Source organism: Oncorhynchus tshawytscha, linkage group LG09 (genome assembly GCF_018296145.1).
Source record: "Oncorhynchus tshawytscha isolate Ot180627B linkage group LG09, Otsh_v2.0, whole genome shotgun sequence".
Lineage (NCBI taxonomy): Eukaryota > Metazoa > Chordata > Actinopteri > Salmoniformes > Salmonidae > Oncorhynchus > Oncorhynchus tshawytscha.
The window spans coordinates 3923253-3938384 of NC_056437.1; the positions used below are offsets into that span (position 1 = coordinate 3923253).

General features: G+C 46.5%; 1 protein-coding gene across 2 annotated transcripts in view; it reads right to left on the reverse strand.

The window, feature by feature from the left end:
• LOC112257312 (FSD1-like protein) overlaps positions 1 to 15132 on the reverse strand; it is a 62719-nt gene that overhangs the window by 18564 nt on the left and 29023 nt on the right. For both annotated transcript variants that reach the window (XM_042326394.1, XM_042326393.1), the window contains exon 6: positions 11218 to 11339. In XM_042326394.1, the coding sequence (XP_042182328.1) occupies positions 11218 to 11339 (122 nt within the window). The remainder of the gene's footprint in view (positions 1 to 11217; positions 11340 to 15132) is intronic.

A 15132-nucleotide genomic window follows, 5' to 3' on the forward strand; every position in this document is an offset into this window, starting at 1 on the left:
TGTAATGACATTCAGGATTAATTAATGGAAATGTTTTTAAAAAAGGAGTGAAAGGTTTTTAGCGAGAGAGACAGAGAAAGAAACCTGGTATAGAGGAGATGGACCCACTGGTTGCCCTCTAGGTTACAGAGAGCTGGTAGTCCCATCCACCAAACTACCAGGTGTGAAACAGGGAAGAGACTCAGGGGGTATGCTGATTTGGTATAGAGCAGACCTAACTCACTCCATTAAATTAATCAAAACAGGAACATTTTACATTTGGCTAGAAATTCAAAAGGAAATTATCTTAACAGAGAAAAATGTCCTCCTGTGTGCTACATATATCCCCCCACTAGAATCCCCATACTTTAATGAAGACTGCTTCTCCATCCTGGAGGAGAAATCAATCATTTCCAGGCCCAGGGACATGTACTAGTCTGTGGTGACCTAAATGCCAGAACCGGACAAGAACCTGACACCCTCAGCACACAGGGGGACAAACACCTGCCTGCAGGTGACAGCATTCCCTCCCCAATATGCCCCCCTTGACACAACTATGACAACATAACCAACAAAAACAGGTCACAACACCTGCAGCTCTGTCGCACGCTGGGTCTGTACATAGTCAATGGTAGGCTTCGAGGGGACTCCTATGGTAGGTACACCTATAGATCATCTCTTGGCTGTAGTACTGTAGACTACTTTATCACTGACGTCAACCCTGAGACTCTCAGAGCATTTATAGTCAGCCCACGGACACCTCTATCAGATCAAAGCAAAATCACAGTCTACTTGAACAGAGCAATACTCAATCATGAGGCATCAAAGCCAAAGGAGCTGAATAATATTAAGAAATGCTGTAGATGTAAGGAAAGTAGAGTGGAAATCTACCTAAACAACTTCCTGGACAAAACGTTCCACTGTAATAGTGAAGGTGTAAACTTGGCAGTAGTAAACCTAAACAGTATATTTGACCTCTCAGCTCCCTTATCAAATCTAAAAATTTCAAGCAGAAAACCTAAAGAAAGTTAAAAATGACAAATGGTTTGATGAAGAATGCAAATATCTAGGAAAGAAATTGAGAAACCTGTCCAACCAAAAACAGAGACCCAGAAAACCTGAGCCTACCCTCCAACCCAAAAAGGCCTGTGGTGTTGTTGATATCTTAAATGATAAAATATACAGACCACGAATTCCAATTGGCTATAATTAAACTCTAACATCATCCTTAGCTCTGGCATCTTCCCCAGTATTTGTAACCAAGGACTGATCATCCCATCCCATCATCCAACTACCGTGGGATATGCATCAACAGCAACCTTGGGAAAATCATCTGCATTATCATTAACAGCAGACTCGTACATTTCCTCAGTGAAAACAATGTACTAAGCAAATGTCAAATTGGCTTTTTACCAAATTACCGTACAACAGACCATGTATTCATCCTGCACACAATAATTGACAAAGACACAAACCAAAACAAAGGCAAAGGCTTCTCATGCTATGTTGATTTCAAAAAAGCTTTTGACTCAATTTGGCATGAGGGTCTGCTATACAAATTGATGGAAAAAATATGACATTTGTTAGAGGAACTCCTATATATTCATTAACCAATTCAATTAAAACACTATGTCCGTTTCTAAGAATTTGTAAGATACTTATTTGCATAAAATGGACAGAGACCAGTCTCAAAATGAATCAGTAGCGGTCATTTCCCGAGAGCTCTCCCCATAATAACATGTACATTAGTTTATATACCTCATATTTCATCATAAATGTCTCTCCTCCTCTCAGATACAATGGCAGTATAGTTCACAAGCCTTCCCACATTGTTTAACAGGTGGCAGACAATCTACTACAAGCCCAAGGTCTCTCCCCTCCCTGGGTGGGGACAGAATGTCCAGTAAGGAACACAGCATTCCAGCCAGTCTGATGATAGCTTCATTCATTTCTAACAAGGGACAGTCCTTGTTCTAATTCTTGATGAAAACTACACACATTACATTCAGCATTATAATTATTATAAGATTCATACATCCATACAGTAACGTAGTAGTATTCTGTTTAGTTATAGTTCTGATTTAAATGTATACATCATTTAGTCATTATTCATAAAAATCCCTTAACACATTCTAAAATCCATGTACACAAAAAACAAGTGTGGTTAAAATAGGCAAAAAACACATTTCATTCCATAGGGCTGTGGGGTGAGACAGGGATGCAGCTTAAGCCCCACCCTCTTCAACATTGGCAAGGGTACTAGAACAGTCTGCAGCACCAAGCCTCACATTACTAGAATCTGAAGTCAAATGTCTACTGATGATCTGATGCTTCTGTCCCCAACCAAGGAGAGCCTACAGCAGCACCTATATCTTCTGCACAGATTCTGTCAGACCTGGGCCCTAAAAGTAAATCTCAGTAAGACAAAAATAATGGTGTTTCAAAAAAGGTCCAGTTGCCAGGACCACAAATATAAAGTCCATCTAGACACCGTTGCCATAGAGCACACAATAAACGATACATACCTCGGCCTGAACATCAGAGCCACAGGTAACTTACACAAAGCTGTGAACGATCTGAGAGTCATACCAATTAGGATCCGGTAAAAAAAAGACTTGAAATCAGTTATAGATCCCATTGCTCTTTTTGGTTGTGAGTTCTGGGGTCCACTCACCACCAAATGGGACAAACACCAAATTGAGACTGCATGCAGAACTCTGTAAAAAATACCCTCCGTCTACGACGTAAAACACCAGATAATGCAGAGTAGAATTAGACCGATACCCACTAATTATCAAAATCCAGAAAAGATGCATGAAATTCTACAACCACCTAAAAGGAATCGATTCCCAAACCTTCCATAACAAAGCCATCACCTACAGAGAAATGAACCTGGAGAAGAGTCCCCTAAGCAAGCTGGTCCTGGGGCTCTGCTCACAAACACAAACAGTCGCCGCAGAGCCCCAGGACAGCAGCACAATTAGACCCAACCATTTCATGAGGAAACAAAAAGATAAATGACTTGACACATTGGAAAGAATTAACAAAAAAAGAGCGAACTAGAATGCTATTTGGCCCTAAACAGAGAGTACACAGCAGCAGAATACCTGACCACTGTGACTGAGCCAAAATTAAGGAAAGCTTTGACTATGAACAGACTCAGTGAGTATAGCCTTCCTATTGAGAAAGGCCGCCGTAGGCAGACATGGCTCTCAAGAGAAGACAGGCTATGTGCTCACTGCCCACAAAATGAGGTGGAAACTGAGCTGCACTTTCTAACCTCCTGCCAAATGTATGACCATATTAGAGACATATATTTCCCTCAGATTACACAAACCTACAAAGAATTCAAAAACAAGGGGTCACACCACTGGTCCTAGGGGACAAGGGTCACACTGCAGACCCGCACCAGGATGAAGTGACTAAGGGGGCTGTTGAAATCACAGAGGGGGCTACATTTTAATATTTTTTGGGGGGGTTCTTACATTGGAATTATATTGAATTCTGCTTGTATAAATTTTTCTAGCCCATAATAAACATAACGATCAAATGCCGAGACTCCAAGATCACGGAGTGCTTTTCAAATCTGTAGCCCATCTCTGCTGCGCTGTATCAGCACAATGGAATGCCCCCTACAGATGTTTTTTTATGGGCAATTATGCTAATACAAACAACCTACGTAAATGTGCCGTCCACACAGCTGTCGTATCGAAAATAATGCCAACAAAACGCTGAAAGTAGTAGCTTAGTTATTCATGCATGCAAACAAAAATACTGAATAGCAGTTTGGCTCAGAACTGGGAATGAAAACTAATTGTGAACAGAACAGCGGTACCAGGTAGTAGGTCTAGTACACAAAATATCAGACGGATAAAGGCATGACACAATCTATATTTACACTAGTTACATTAACAGCGAACCAACACAGAAAACAACAAGGTAAATGGAGATCCAGAAATCCTTCAGCCTACTACAGTGAGATGCAGCCTACTACAGTGAGATGCAGCATACTACAGTGAGATGCAGCATACAGCCTACTACAGTGAGATGCAGCCATCTACAGTGAGATGCAGCATACAGCCTACTACAGTGAGATGCAGCCATCTACAGTGAGATGCAGCCTACTACAGTGAGATGCAGCATACAGCCTACTACAGTGAGATGCAGCCATCTACAGTGAGATGCAGCCATCTACAGTGAGATGCAGCCATCTACAGTGAGATGCAGCCATCTACAGTGAGATGCAGCCTACTACAGTGAGATGCAGCATACAGCCTACTACAGTGAGATGCAGCCTACTACAGTGAGATGCAGCCATCTACAGTGAGATGCAGCCTACTACAGTGAGATGCAGCCTACTACAGTGAGATGCAGCCTACTACAGTGAGATGCAGCCTACTACAGTGAGATGCAGCCTACTACAGTGAGATGCAGCCTACTACAGTGAGATGCAGCCTACTACAGTGAGATGCAGCCTACTACAGTGAGATGCAGCCTACTACAGTGAGATGCAGCCTACTACAGTGAGATGCAGCCTACTACAGTGAGATGCAGCCTACTACAGTGAGATGCAGCCTACTACAGTGAGATGCAGCCTACTACAGTGAGATGCAGCCATCTACAGTGAGATGCAGCATACAGCCTACTACAGTGAGATGCAGCATACAGCCTACTACAGTGAGATGCAGCCATCTACAGTGAGATGCAGCATACAGCCTACTACAGTGAGATGCAGCCATCTACAGTGAGATGCAGCCATCTACAGTGAGATGCAGCCATCTACAGTGAGATGCAGCCATCTACAGTGAGATGCAGCCTACTACAGTGAGATGCAGCATACAGCCTACTACAGTGAGATGCAGCCTACTACAGTGAGATGCAGCCATCTACAGTGAGATGCAGCCTACTACAGTGAGATGCAGCCTACTACAGTGAGATGCAGCCTACTACAGTGAGATGCAGCCTACTACAGTGAGATGCAGCCTACTACAGTGAGATGCAGCCTACTACAGTGAGATGCAGCCTACTACAGTGAGATGCAGCCTACTACAGTGAGATGCAGCCTACTACAGTGAGATGCAGCCTACTACAGTGAGATGCAGCCTACTACAGTGAGATGCAGCCTACTACAGTGAGATGCAGCCTACTACAGTGAGATGCAGCCTACTACAGTGAGATGCAGCCTACTACAGTGAGATGCAGCCTACTACAGTGAGATGCAGCCATCTACAGTGAGATGCAGCCATCTACAGTGAGATGCAGCCATCTACAGTGAGATGCAGCCTACTACAGTGAGATGCAGCCTACTACAGTGAGATGCAGCCTACTACAGTGAGATGCAGCCTACTACAGTGAGATGCAGCCATCTACAGTGAGATGCAGCCATCTACAGTGAGATGCAGCCATCTACAGTGAGATGCAGCCATCTACAGTGAGATGCAGCCTACTACAGTGAGATGCAGCCTACTAGTGAGATGCAGCCTACTACAGTGAGATGCAGCCTACTACAGTGAGATGCAGCCTACTACAGTGAGATGCAGCCTACTACAGTGAGATGCAGCCTACTACAGTGAGATGCAGCCTACTACAGTGAGATGCAGCCTACTACAGTGAGATGCAGCCTACTACAGTGAGATGCAGCCTACTACAGTGAGATGCAGCCATCTACAGTGAGATGCAGCCATCTACAGTGAGATGCAGCCATCTACAGTGAGATGCAGCCATCTACAGTGAGATGCAGCCTACTACAGTGAGATGCAGCCTACTACAGTGAGATGCAGCCTACTACAGTGAGATGCAGCCTACTACAGTGAGATGCAGCCTACTACAGTGAGATGCAGCCATCTACAGTGAGATGCAGCCTACTACAGTGAGATGCAGCCTACTACAGTGAGATGCAGCCTACTACAGTGAGATGCAGCCTACTACAGTGAGATGCAGCCTACTACAGTGAGATGCAGCCTACTACAGTGAGATGCAGCCTACTACAGTGAGATGCAGCCTACTACAGTGAGATGCAGCCTACTACAGTGAGATGCAGCCTACTACAGTGAGATGCAGCCTACTACAGTGAGATGCAGCCTACTACAGTGAGATGCAGCCTACTACAGTGAGATGCAGCCATCTACAGTGAGATGCAGCCATCTACAGTGAGATGCAGCCTACTACAGTGAGATGCAGCCTACTAGTGAGATGCAGCCTACTACAGTGAGATGCAGCCTACTACAGTGAGATGCAGCCTACTACAGTGAGATGCAGCCTACTACAGTGAGATGCAGCCTACTACAGTGAGATGCAGCCATCTACAGTGAGATGCAGCCTACTACAGTGAGATGCAGCCTACTACAGTGAGATGCAGCCTACTACAGTGAGATGCAGCCTACTACAGTGAGATGCAGCCTACTACAGTGAGATGCAGCCTACTACAGTGAGATGCAGCCATCTACAGTGAGATGCAGCCATCTACAGTGAGATGCAGCCTACAGCCATCTACAGTGAGACGCAGCCTACAGCCTGCGGCTAGGGTAGGATTCTAGGCTAACCTGCAGCTAGGGTGGGATTCTAGGTTAACCTGCAGCTAGGGTGGGATTCTAGGTTAACCTGCAGCTAGGGTAGGAGTCTAGGTCAACCTGCGGCTAGGTGGTTTGATGATGCTGCTTGCTGCTCATGATCGTTCTTTGTTTGCGTACTTTGGCTAAGCTAATTTCTGATATCCATCAACCATATCAACATCAGACCAAAGTCATCCTGTCTGGTTGTGTACCATCCCACTAGAAATGCAACAAGGTCTGTATTCATAAAGTACCTTCGAGTAGGATTGCTGGTCTAGGATCAGTTTTGACCTTTTAGATTATAATGAATGGACAGGGGGGACCTGATCCTAGATAGGATCTCCTACTCCAAGACACTTGATGAATACCGGCCCAGATCTGAAGTAACATATCGCTTGTGCTCCTTCTAGTAATCCCATCTGAGATGTTATGGAGGTTATATAAAGGTTAGAGTTAGGTTTCACGTTTCTATATTTGTTCAGCCTTCACAGCACTGCCACCCTGGAAAACACTGTCAGGTTACCCCATGGGCAGTGTCTGAACTGGTACCCTGTTCAATATCTGGTGCCCCATATGCTCAGGTCTTAAGTAGTGCACTATTATAGGGAATAGGGTTCTGGTCTAAAGTAGTGCACTACATAGGGAATAGGGTTCCATATGCCTCAGGTCAAAAGTAGTGCACTATTGTAGGGAATAGGGTTCCATAGAGCTCTGGTCTAATGTAGTGGACTATATAGGGAATAGGGTCCCATAGGGCTCTGGTCTAATGTAGTGCACTATATGGGGAATAGGGATCCATAGAGCTCTGGTCAAAAGTAGTGCACTATATATAGGGAATAGGGTTCCATAGGGCTCTGGTCTAATGTAGTGTACTATATAGGGAATAGGGTTCCATAGGGCTCTGGTCTGAAGTAGTGTACTATATAGGGAACAGGGTTCCATAGGGCTCTGGTCTAAAGTAGTGTACTATATAGGGAACAGGGTTCCATAGGGCTCTGGTCTAATGTAGTGTACTATATAGGGAATAGGGTTCCACAGGGCTCTGGTCTAAAATAGTGCACTATATAGGGAATAGGGTTCCATAGGGCTCTGGTCTAAAGTAGTGCACTATATAGGGAATAGGGTTCCACAGGGCTCTGGTCTAAAGTAGTGCACTATATAGGGAATAGGGTTCCACAGGGCTCTGGTCTAAAGTAGTGCACTATATAGGGAATAGGGTTCCATAGGGCTCTGGTCTAAAGTTGTGCACTATATAGGGAATAGGGTTCTATAGGGCTCTGGTCTAATGTAGTGTACTATATAGGGAATAGGGTTCTATAGGGCTCTGGTCTAAAGTAGGACAGGGTTCCATTTGGGACACATTCCATGCCTACTACACTCCAGACTGCTCTCTCACCATGCCACAGAAGTAAGGGCTAGTCTGTCTCTTTTAGTTACAGTTGAAGACTTTGAGAGGACTGAAGCGCTGCTCTCACGGTCCACTGAGCATGTCTACTAGCTCCGAGCAAACAGAGAGAGCAGCGCTGACGAGCCACAGCCTTGCCTCAACCACACACACAGTCAGCTTGAGAAGGATTTGTCCTATTCAAGCAGTTCTCTAGTCTTGCCACTGTGACGACTGCCCTCAAAGCTTCTCCAGGTCCACGACAACGCATACAGCTAATCTGATGTATCAGTAATACTCAAACCTCAAGAATACAGACTGCTGGTCCTCAGTCAGAAACACAGCCCTACAGACTGCTGGTCCTCAGTCAGAAACACAGCCCTACAGACCACTGGTCCTCAGTCAGAAACACAGCCCTACAGACTGCTGGTCCTCAGGTCAGAAACACAGCCCTACAGCCCTACATCCCTACAGCTCTACATCCCTACAGCTCTACATCCCTACAGCTCTACATCCCTACAGCTCTACAGCTCTCCAGCCCTACATCCTTACAGCCCTACATCCTTATAGCCCTACATCCCTACAGCTCTACAGCCCTACAGCTCTACAGCTCTACAGCCCTACAGCCCTAAATCCCTACAGCCCTAAATCCATACAGCCCTAAATCCATACAGCCCATCTCCATCAGTATTACTCCAGTAGTACATAGAGGGAATCACTAATATGAAAAAGGTCTTCTCCTGCCCGGGTTAGTTCCCTGAAGATCCTGTTCTCTTCTGGGTTATTTTAGTCTTGTTGAGGTGGTTAACTCTGATCTGTGGTACTGTAGTGTCTGGCTGCTCAGGGCATCTGTGGTCGACTCGTGTGCTAGTCTAGTGCAGTGGTTCTCAAACCTCTCCTGAGGACCTCCAGTCGTGCCATCTGTGGTCGACTCGTGTGCTAGTCTAGTGCAGTGGTTCTCAAACCTCTCCTGAGGACCTCCAGTCGTGCCATCTGTGGTTGACTCGTGTGCTAGTCTAGTGCAGTGGTTCTCAAACCTCTCCTGAGGACCTCCAGCCGTGCCATCTGTGGTTGACTCGTGTGCTAGTCTAGTGCAGTGGTTCTCAAACCTCTCCTGAGGACCTCCAGCCGTGCCATCTGTGGTTGACTCGTGTGCTAGTCTAGTGCAGTGGTTCTCAAACCTCTCCTGAGGACCTCCAGTCGTGCCATGTATTTGATATTTTCTATAGCTAGTACATCTGATTCAACTAAACATCAAGCCCTTAACTACCTGAATCAGGTGAGATGGTTTAGTGTTACAACAACATTGTGAACCGTCGTGGCGGGGTCCCCGAGGAGAAGTTTGAAAACCACTGGTCTAGTGCAGTGCCTTCGGGACTCTGTACGACACAGCGCTGGGAGGAGGAGGAACGAGTCAACAGCTGAAGCCATAGATTATAGACTATAGATTATAAACTATAGACTGAGTCTGAGCAGCACTTTAAGTCCCTAATAATCCAATGGGAGGGCCTGTCACACCACATGCCATGATTACCTCATGAAGCGGAGCCTGGGTGCTCCCAAAAAACCTCCAGAAAAATCCAAACACATCTCCAAATTCATCCGCTAACTATTTTTTGACGACACAGAACAGCCTCTCTGGACGACTGATGTGACAGCTGACGCTATAGAGCAACCCTCATCTGACGGAGAGATGCAGGGAGCAATTTGTTAGAGCATTACTGGTCACACACACACTAACCTTATGAGAAAGTAGCATGAACCGACTAACCACAGCTGCTTCTGCTCTCTATAAGCATTAGGAACACCTTCCTAATATTGAGCCCCCCCCCCTTTTGCCCTCAGAACAGCCTCAATTCGTCAGAGCATGGACACTACGAGGTGTCGAAAGCGTTCCTCATGGATTCTGGCCCATGTTGACTCCAAGGCTTCCCACAGTTGTGTCAAGTTGGCTGGATGTCCTTTAGGTGGTGGACCACTCTTGATACACACAGGAAACTGTTGAGCGTGAAAAACCCAGCAGCGTTGAAGTTCTTGACACACACAAACCGGTGCGCCTGGAACCTACTACCAAACCCCGTTCAAAGGCACTTAAATCCTTTGTCTTGTCCATTCACCCTCTGAATGGCACACATACACAATCCACGTCTCCATTGTCTCAGGGCTTATAAACCTTTCTTTAACCCGTCTCCTCCCCTTCATCTACACTGATTGAAGTGGATTTAACAAGAGACATCAATAAGGGATAACTTCCACCTGGATTCACCTGGTCAGTCTATGTCATGGAAAGAGCAGGTGTTCCTAATGTTTTGTGCACTCAATGTATATATATTTTTTAAAACATTTTATTTTATTTCACCTTTATTTAACCAGGTAGGCCAGTTGAGAACACCTTTATTTAACCAGGTAGGCCAGTTGAGAACACCTTTATTTAACCAGGTAGGCCAGTTGAGAACACCTTTATTTAACCAGGTAGGCCAGTTGAGAGCACCTTTATTTAACCAGGTAGGCCAGTTGAGAGCACCTTTATTTAACCAGGTAGGTCAGTTGAGAGCACCTTTATTTAACCAGGTAGGCCAGTTGAGAGCACCTTTATTTAACCAGGTAGGCCAGTTGAGAACACCTTTATTTAACCAGGTAGGCCAGTTGAGAGCACCTTTATTTAACCAGGTAGGCCAGTTGAGAGCACCTTTATTTAACCAGGTAGGCCAGTTGAGAACACCTTTATTTAACCAGGTAGGCCAGTTGAGAACACCTTTATTTAACCAGGTAGGCCAGTTGAGAGCACCTTTATTTAACCAGGTAGGCCAGTTGAGAGCACCTTTATTTAACCAGGTAGGCCAGTTGAGAACAAGTTCTCATTTACAACTGCGACCTGGCCAAGATATACCAAAGCAGTGCGACAAAAAACAACACCACCGAGTTAGATTGGATACTAGCCAGAGAAAAAAAACTAAATTAATCCAAAAAGTAGGCTAATTATGAGGGACAATCAAATGACCAATAGGAAACATTTCCAAACACATTATTATAATAATGTAAATATTAGCTGTCTTTTCCATGCTAATTCAATCTTATTGTCCACAGTAATAATATAGACGGTAAAGCTAAAATGTGTAAATGTGGCCCCATTCTCCAGCATTTTAAATTTGATATCAAAATATTTCATATCAGGCGACAGTACTGAATGTCTAAAGTAGTGCACTATATATAGGGAATAGGGTTCCATAGGGCTCTGGTCTATAGTAGTGCACTATATGTAGGGAATAGGGGCCACTTGGGACACAAGCCAGATGTACGTACCAGGCAGAAACTTGAGGTTCTGGAGGAGTTGCCGTTCCTGGTTGAAGTCCACCATGAGATGGTCCATGTTATCTGTGGCCTTGGGCTTCATGGTCAGTCTGAAGGCTGGTGCCATTGTTACCCTGCAGGGAGGAGCATGGCACAGTGAGGCCACCAGACCACCATAGCAGAGCAACACCATAGCAGAGTAACACCAACAACAACACCCTTCGGCTCGCCTGAGTCTGTCAGTCTGTTTGTGCTATCACATTCAAGTTTAGTACCGATGTCATTTAAAAAAAAATCAGAATACATACATAAGCATATGTTTTGTGAGACATGCCAACTCCTTGTCATGTTTGTCTTGGTCGTGGCAGCAGCGGCGTTGGAGTCGGCAAGAGCAGGAACAGGTCTGGGACCAGCCCTCCCAGGTGGGGAGCAGGTGGAGGAGACACACAAGAGCAGGAACAGGTCTGGGACCAGCCCTCCCAGGTGGGGAGCAGGTGGAGGAGACACACAAGAGCAGGAACAGGTCTGGGACCAGCCCTCCCAGGTGGGGAGCAGGTGGAGGAGACACACAAGAGCAGGAACAGGTCTGGGACCAGCCCTCCCAGGTGGGGAGCAGGTGGAGGAGACACACAAGAGCAGGAACAGGTCTGGGACCAGCCCTCCCAGGTGGGGAGCAGGTGGAGGAGACACACAAGAGCAGGAACAGGTCTGGGACCAGCCCTCCCAGGTGGGGAGCAGGTGGAGGAGACACACAAGAGCAGGAACAGGTCTGGGACCAGCCCTCCCAGGTGGGGAGCAGGTGGAGGAGACACACAAGAGCAGGAACAGGTCTGGGACCAGCCCTCCCAGGTGGGGAGCAGGTGGGGACACACAAGAGCAGGAACAGTCTGGGACCAGCCTCCCAGGTGGGGAGCAGGTGGAGGAGACACACAAGAGCAGGAACAGGTCTGGGACCAGCCCTCCCAGGTGGGGAGCAGGTGGAGGAGACACACAAGAGCAGGAACAGGTCTGGGACCAGCCCTCCCAGGTGGGGAGCAGGTGGAGGAGACACACAAGAGCAGGAACAGGTCTGGGACCAGCCCCCAGGTCCCAGGTGGGGGGAGCAGGTGGAGGAGACACACAAGAGCAGGAACAGGTCTGGGACCAGCCCTCCCAGGTGGGGAGCAGGTGGAGGAGACACACAAGAGCAGGAACAGGTCTGGGACCAGCCCTCCCAGGTGGGGAGCAGGTGGAGGAGACACACAAGAGCAGGAACAGGTCTGGGACCAGCCCTCCCAGGTGGGGAGCAGGTGGAGGAGACACACAAGAGCAGGAACAGGTCTGGGACCAGCCCTCCCAGGTGGGGAGCAGGTGGAGGAGACACACAAGAGCAGGAACAGGTCTGGGACCAGCCCTCCCAGGTGGGGAGCAGGTGGAGGAGACACACAAGAGCAGGAACAGGTCTGGGACCAGCCCTCCCAGGTGGGGAGCAGGTGGAGGAGACACACAAGAGCAGGAACAGGTCTGGGACCAGCCCTCCCAGGTGGGGAGCAGGTGGGGGAGACAGGTGGGAGGCCCTCCCAGGTGGGGAGCAGGTGGAGGAGACACAAGAGCAGGAACAGGTCTGGGACCAGCCCTCCCAGGTGGGGAGCAGGTGGAGGAGACACACAAGAGCAGGAACAGGTCTGGGACCAGCCCTCCCAGGTGGGGAGCAGGTGGAGGAGACACACAAGAGCAGGAACAGGTCTGGGACCAGCCCTCCCAGGTGGGGAGCAGGTGGAGGAGACACACAAAAGCTGTGTTTCCATTAACTAGGGATTTTGGATTTTTGTCGCCATTTAGAAAGTTGGCAAAGACAATAGCTTGCCAAGGGTGCGTTTCCATTTAACTGTCTGAAGTCAATATAAACAGATGGACATAATGACATCACCCCCCCCCAATAAAAAAAAAAAAAACATTTTCGCCAAAAAACCTACAGTGTCTAATAAAAATGAAGTGGTTTAAGTGTTTCCATTATCCATTTAGGCAGATTGCAAAATAATTAAATTGGCAACCGCCCCTGTCTGCCCTCCCACACACAAGATCCACTTCATGGCTCAGGTAGGCCGCCAAAGCCAGCATTGATAGAATGCAATAAATGTATTAATATTTGCTATATTCTAAATCATTCTCATGTGCCAACTGTTCCGTGGTCGCCATGGTGAGACTTGCTCTCCTGTATACAGTGAGGGAAAAAGGTATTTGATCCCCTGCTGATTTTGTACATTTGCCCACTGATAAAGAAATGATCAGTCTATAATTTTAATGGTTTATTTGAACAGTTAGAGACAGAATAACAACAAAAAAACGCATGTCAAAAATGTTAATTGATTTGCATTTTAATGAGGGAAATAAGTATTTGACCCCCTCTCAATCAGAAAGATTTCTGGCTCCCAGGTGTCTTTTATACAGGTAACGAGCTGAGATTAGGAACACACTCTTAAAGGGAGTGCTCCTAATCTCAGTTTGTTACCTGTATAAAAGACACCTGTCCACAGAAGCAATCAATCAGATTCCAAACTCTCCACCATGGCCAAGACCAAAGAGCTCTCCAAGGATGTCAGGGACAAGATTGTAGACCTACACAAGGCTGGAATGGGCTACAAGACCATCACCAAGCAGCTTGGTGAGAAGGTGAAAACAGTTGGTGTGATTATTCGCAAATGGAAGAAACACAAAAGAACTGTCAATCTCCCTCGGCCTTTGGCTCCATGCAAGATCTCACCTCATGGAGTTGCAATGATCATGAGAACGGTGAGGAATCAGCCCAGAACTACACGGGAGGATCTCGTCAATGATCAAGGTAGCGGGGACCATAGTCACCAAGAAAACAATTGCCGTGAAGGACTGAAATCCTCCAACGCCCGCAGGGTCCCCCTGCTCAAGAAAGCACCGTCTGAAGTTTGCCAATGAACATCTGAATGATTCAGAGGACAACTGGGTGAAAGTGTTGTCGACAGATGAGACCAAAATGGAGCTCTTTGGCATCAACTCAACTGGCCGTGTTTGGAGGAGGAGGAATGCTGCCTATGACCCCAAGAACACCATCCCCACTGTCAAACATGGAGGTGGAAACATTTAGCTTTGGGGGTGTTTTTCTGCTAAGGGGACAGGACAACTTCACCACATCAAAGGGACGATGGACGGGGCCATGTACCGTCAAATCTTGGGTGAGAACCTCCTTCAGCCAGGGCATTGAAAATGGGTCGTGGATGGGTATTCCAGCATGACAATGACTCAAAACACACAGCCAAGGCAACAAAGGAGTGGCTCAAGAAGAAGCACATTAAGGTCCTGGAGTGGCCTAGCCAGTCTCCAGACCTTAATCCCATAGAAAATCTGTGGAGGGAGCTGAAGGTTCGAGTTGCCAAACGTCAGCCTCGCAACCTTAATGACTTGGAGAAGATCTGCAAAGAGGAATGGAACAAAACCCCTCCTGAGATGTGTGCAAACCTGGTGGCCAACTACAAGAAACGTCTGACCTCTGTGATTGCCAACAAGGGTTTTGCCACCAAGTCATGTTTTGCAGAGGGGTCAAATACTTATTTCCCTCATTAAACTGCAAATCAATTTATAACATTTTTGACATGCGTTTTTCTGGATTTTATTGTTGTTATTATGTCTCACTGTTCAAATAAACCTACCATTAAAATTATAGACGGATAATTTCTTTGTCAGTGTGCAAACGTACAAAATCAGCAGAGGATCAAATACTTTTCCCCTCACTTTATCTGAAATAATTGGTTGGTGAAACTTGCATCCAGCCAATCAGAAAAGCAAGTCGAAGCAAATTTCATACATTCTTGAAAGTCAGGACAAGGATCCTGCAAAGAAACATGATTTGTTTATTGTGAAAGATAGATTTAACAGTAGGCATTGAGATTTACAATGTGGAGTGGAGCTTCATAG